At 48.1% G+C, this 5,609-nt stretch overlaps 1 protein-coding gene across 1 annotated transcript; it reads right to left on the bottom strand.

The window, feature by feature from the left end:
• Window positions 1–228: 228 nt before the first annotated feature.
• MB (myoglobin) lies at window positions 229–4,223 on the bottom strand. The gene is made up of 3 exons (XM_059472009.1): window positions 3,971–4,223; window positions 1,767–1,989; window positions 229–1,069 (listed from the first exon to the last, which is right to left on the bottom strand). The coding sequence occupies exons 1-3, from the start codon at window positions 4,063–4,065 to the stop codon at window positions 923–925; spliced, it is 465 nt and encodes a 154-aa protein (XP_059327992.1). The 5' UTR covers window positions 4,066–4,223; the 3' UTR covers window positions 229–922.
• Window positions 4,224–5,609: the final 1,386 nt, after the last annotated feature.

The raw sequence follows: 5,609 nt of genomic DNA, 5'->3' as shown, positions 1-5,609 counted from the left end.
TGAGGCTGCTGTCTTGTGCTGTGAGGTCCAGTAATCAGGTCATGTCCCCATGGTGACATCTGAGTGCCCCAAGTCCCTGGCTAAAACAGATGCCACATGCTGCTCAGATCATGGACTGACAGTGCAGGTTGCTCTGCAGCCAGATATGTATGCAAAACACCTTTCCATTTTCTCCTTTTCCCCCAGTTCTCACTGGGGTGTCGATACAGCCAGGAGCAAACACACAACTCTGGTGCAGGTATTTTTATTTTCTGAGAAACACTTCCCAGGGCAACAGACCTTCAGACACATAGTGGTGGCTACTAGAAAGCCTACAGATCACAGGGAGTACTGCTCTTTATAGTTTTGCGAATGCAAGTTCAACAACTAAACCCTCCAGAGCTGGCAGGCACTGGAGACTGACTGGCTACATTCACCCCCACAAAGCTAGGTAACACTGTGCTGGAAGCTCTCCATAGTAACCTGCTAACAGTCTCACCTGTGGGAGGAATGGGATGCTGCTTCCCATTCCCTGCTTCCCATTCTCACATCTCTCATTTGAGTCATTCCTTCACTCATTCACCACACTCAGCACTTGCCTTGATCCTCCACATCCCTTCATCTTTGGCCATGCCATTTGCCTCTCAGATGAGACCGCGTTTCAGGGAGAGAGAAAGGGGATAAAATAGGCTGAAGCTCACAGATAATCCCTAATGTTATTTTTCCTAAAAAAGCAGAATATTTCTTTTGTATACATGAAGCCAGGAAACAACAGTTTATCATGGATCTCACTCTGTGCCTCTATGCTGCCTGGAGTGACTCTTGGCCTCTCATCAAAGCTTTCCCACACAGCAGAGATGGCCAATTGTGAGATGTCCAAAATAGCGCTGGGGAAAGATGCGTGGCCAGGCCCTCCATCGTGGCGCTCCTTTGTGCGTATGTGCTAACCCTGGAAACCGAACTCCTTGTACTTGCTGGCCATATCATTTCGGAACAGCTCCAGAGCCTTCTTCATTGCAGCCTGGGCATCAGCCCCAAAGTCTGCAGCGTGTTTTTCAGCAAGGACCTTGATAATGACTTCAGAAATGAACTATGAGGAAGGAAAGAGAGAAAGAAAAACTGAAGGGACACTCAAGGTTTATTTTCAGAAAAGCCAGACTAAGAAATAGGTTGCAGAGCCTGGAAATATCTCTGAGCTAATTCAGTAGGCCTTCCTGCTGCCTCTGGAGAGACAGTGAGGTCTAGTATGCAAGGAGTCTGGGCTAGGCAGAAGCACTGGGCTCTATTCCTAGCTCTGACGCTGATCTGCTTCATGACCTTGAGTAGACCATGGCCCTTTCCACTTTTTGTAGGCCTCATCCATTAAGACTGCAAATTCATGCCCTGTGTTTGTATAACACTTACTTTTATGGGTCTTGGTCTCCAATGGATCCTCCAGGGCTTACTCTAAAATTGTATGTCCCTTGTGTCCAGTCACTGACAGTCCTTATGTAATACAGTTTCCCAGGCATGCATAGGCTGCATGGGCTGGCTTATTGTTGTCAAGGGTTGGTCAGACTCTGTGTGATGTTTGGAATGGGAAATCTAAACTTGGATATTCACATACCATTTGCATACCATGAGCCCTTTCTGTGCCTCCTCCTGCTTGAACACACAGACCCTGGACTTGAGGGAGAGCTCACTGAAGTCCAACTAGTCATCAATAAATGAAAGCCCAACTCTCACACAGCTGTCTTACACACATTCACTACACATCAGACACTGAGACTCTCTGCCCTTTTCCATACCTCCAGATATTTGACAGGGATTTTGTGCTTGGTTGCATGGGTCTGAGCCAGGGGCTTCAACTCGGCCTCGTGATTACCCTTTGCCTTCAGGATTTTGCCCAGTTGGGTAAGAACAGTAACTCCATGTTTCTTCAGATCTTCAGAGCCCTTCATCGCATCAGGGGTCTTCAGGCCTTTGAACTTTTCAAAGCGATCAAGGGTCTCAGGATGATCCTGAAAGAGTCTGTGGACAAAAGCAGAGGGACTTTGGAGAGGGGAAGCTCCTGACATACCTCCCTTTGAGTACTCAATCTACTTTATTCCCATCTTCTTACCCATTTCTTAAGATGATCACCCCTGTCTATTTCCATTCCCTCTGGTCATGACAGAGACACTGCCCTAAACATGTCCAACTAGAGCAGCAGAGGAAGTGTCTGTATTTTTTCCATACAGTTCTGATAACTCTTTGGCACCCATCCCCTGGATTATGTCAACGGTTTTAAGACAGAAACAAGAGCCAAAGCTCGTCATGATACTGAGAGGTGAGTTCTTGTATTCATGTGAAGGAAAACCAAAAGTAGACAAAGCCACCTGTCTTCATCAATTTACTGTTGCTGGAGAGCCCACCTATAGACTCCTGCCTCTCACACAAACTCTCTTATCAGCCCATGATTTGTTGACCAGGAATGAGAGTTCTACAAGCTTCTCATAGCAAAAAAAAAAAAAAAAACCCAACCAAAAAAAACCAGCCCCCAGCCTCAGGTCCCTTATATCTGGAGGTTGTGTTCTTGAATGTCATCTGGATGGGAGAGTTTACTGCGCCCCCAAACCCTATGATTGCAGACGTGGAGGAACTTGGTTCCTGACCTTTTTTCCCACCCTATCTCCCTTCCCTCTTCCTTCTCTCCTCCCTCAGAAACTCCTTGGAGGAGACCTGGGTTGGCAGGGGAGCGCAAAGTCACAGGCTGACATCTATTTATTTAATGCCATGCTGTAATCTGTGATACTTGTAAGAAAAATGGTACTAGTTTTCCATTGGGAACTGCTTTTTCTAGCATGTGGCAAATTCAGAGCCAAAGTAGCCACCTCAGAGATGGATGGGTGAGGATGGCTCAGGTTCCTGTTATCCCTCCAGCACTCCTGCTCTGGACCACAAGAGGGGAAAGCCATCACATTTCCACCCACTTCATTCCCATTCCATTCCTTTCCCTTCAAATGGCAGCTGATCTGGATCATGATAATGCAGGTAAGGAAAACAGCCCCCTTCTTTGGCTCATCTTTCAAAAATGTTTTTTACAGCTTTGCAGTAGATATGCCTGGAGATGTGGGCTCCTTGCCTTAGCCATGCTTAGGGTAGATATCCCCCAAGCAGGTGCCAGATCCCCACTACTCTCCTCGGTGTCTGTACCACACCCATTTGGGTGTGCACAGTTTGAGAGGAGAGCTGAAGAGAATCTCCTCAAAGTCTGCATCCTCTCTGTCTTAAGGGACAAGCTCCAGTGTCCACCTAATGTTCTTTCCTGCTTTGCAGTATCTGGGGTGTTCACCACTCCAAGTGCCAGGATCACAAGGACAACGTGGAGGATGGGGTCCTCTCTCAGTTGGAGACCTCAGCAGCACTTCTGACACTGGAATGATGGAGAAGGGAAGTAAGGGGAAGGATGTGCCTCATTTCATACTTAGACCTCAAATTCATCAAAGTGTTATCACACAGATTTCTGGCCAAAAAGCAGGATGGGCAGGGCTCTGCCAGGTGAGACTAAGGTGGGGAGAGGGAAACTCTCAGGTACTTCGTAGTTAATTTTACTGAAATAGATTCCAAGAAAATTGCCACAGAGGTAATGTTTCTCTCCTTTCATTCTTTCTCTGCTTCCCCACATCCTTTCTGCAGAGCATCTGAAGCCCCATGACACACTTCACTCCAGCATTTCTCACCGCAGTGCTTGGGAAATGAGGATCCAAAGCAGAGCTTGGCCACCAGAGGCAGAGAGACAAAGCACAGCCATGTGTTAAAAGCAGCATTGGTCTGCTCCTGCACCCATAGAGAGATGGAGAGACAGAAGCACAGCCAATTTACACAGTGAGTAACTTTTAACCCAGAAAATAGCAATAGAAAAACCACCACTCTACAAGAAAGAAAACACCTTGTTGAAATAAACACTGACAAGCATGTCTCTCATCAAAAGCTCTCAGCTTTACTCTTAGGACTGAAGCTCCTTGCCTACCTCATTAAAATTTGATGGCCGTGGCCAGCGAGGTCGGACTCCACCTTTCCCCAGACTGTCAGGACTTGCTGCCATTCCTGGTCACTGAGCCCCATGGTTCACCAAAGACAGGTCCCAAGTGCTTCCTGCAGCCGTTTGCCTTTCCCCAAAGGGTAGCTGGAGAGCTCACCCGTGGGATTTATAGCCCCTGCCCACAAACCTACACCTGTCAATCATCAGCTGGACTTCTTGCTCTCTTTCAGGCTTGTCTAACCTAATCAGTCTCTCTGTTTTTTTCTAGGAAGCTATTTTGGGTCAGGTACTATTGTGGGTGCCACTGATGGCATAATTTCTGCTTCTCGTATTGGACTGGCACATGTCCCACACTAGACAGAAAGGGCACTGCCGGAATGCTGTGCCAGGAGCCTGTCCCAGGTTCCTAAGGACCCAGAGACAGTGTCAAGCTTTATGGCAGGAGATTTCTGAAGAGCCCAGTCATCTGCAAGGCCACCCTGCCTCCCTGTCCCCTGGCCTGCCAAGGGCCGGCAGGAGAAAAGGCCAGGACAGCCAGTAGCATTGACTCCATCACTTCAAAGGCCTTTCCTTTCCCATAGTGATCTCACCATCCTTTTCTCCTGGGGTAACACACCACTTGTGACATGCCCTTAAGAGATAACCATATTCAAAGCAGCCCTGCCATTTTCCCACCTGCTGCAGGAGGAATGAGGGGATAAAAGCTGTATCGGAGCCAGTTCCCCCACATCTGCCTGCCAGGATCCTGCTGCCTGCTCTTCTGGGAAATACCTAGGATTAGCTGATGGCTGCGTCTGGATATTAGAGCCAAGAGATGTACAACTGAGCCAGGAAGGTAATTTGCAGCAGACCAGAGACACAAGGACATAGCAAAGCTACATTCAACACCCACCCAATAAGCAGTTCTGCTCTCTGGCTACTTCTGTCAAGTCAAACAAATTTCAGTGTTGGAAGGAAAAGCCAGTGAGCTGACAAACCATGTGGATATGCTTTGGGAGGGCTCTTAAACTTTCTGTCAGGACTGGTAATGGCCTGGCACACCAGTAGGGTGACTGGTCCCTTCCGGGGGTGGCTGCAGTCAGAGCATAGCCTGATAACAAAGCCCAGCCAGTACTGCTGTCCCGAACTGTGCACCTGGCTCTGGATGTTTCCAAGGAGAAGGCAGGGAAGAAATATCAACTAGAGGCTGAATTGGAATTCAGGAGAAGAGGATTCAACCCCACAGTGTCTAGCACAGTGCTGCAGGACCTGAGCTTCATCAGTGCCTCTGCACCCTTCCACTCCATACAGGTTCCCTGCTCCAGCCTTGCAAGGGGAGAGAAGTGCCCACATACAATGGGCAGCAAGGATGATGGAGGTACAGAGCCTCACATGCCTTAGAAACACAGAGGTTTAAAGGGCATGCTGTGGGTAAGAAGGGTGGCAAAAGCCCAGTGGAGGTGTCAGCTGGCATCCAAGCCTCGAGATAAGGACATTTTGGCCATTACATGTTGCAAGCCTCTGTCAGCCAAGTCAACTTGAGACTCTGAAATCCTCCCCTTCCATCTCCTCTATGCACTAGTTTGCTTCACATCCAAAAATCTACATCCAACACTTCAGTTTCAAGATTTCATCCTGATTTACCTGT

Source organism: Ammospiza nelsoni, chromosome 5, assembly GCF_027579445.1.
Source record: "Ammospiza nelsoni isolate bAmmNel1 chromosome 5, bAmmNel1.pri, whole genome shotgun sequence".
NCBI classification, from domain to species: domain Eukaryota; kingdom Metazoa; phylum Chordata; class Aves; order Passeriformes; family Passerellidae; genus Ammospiza; species Ammospiza nelsoni.
Note: the sequence above shows the minus strand (reverse complement) of the source record. Positions and strands in the feature narration are given on the sequence as shown.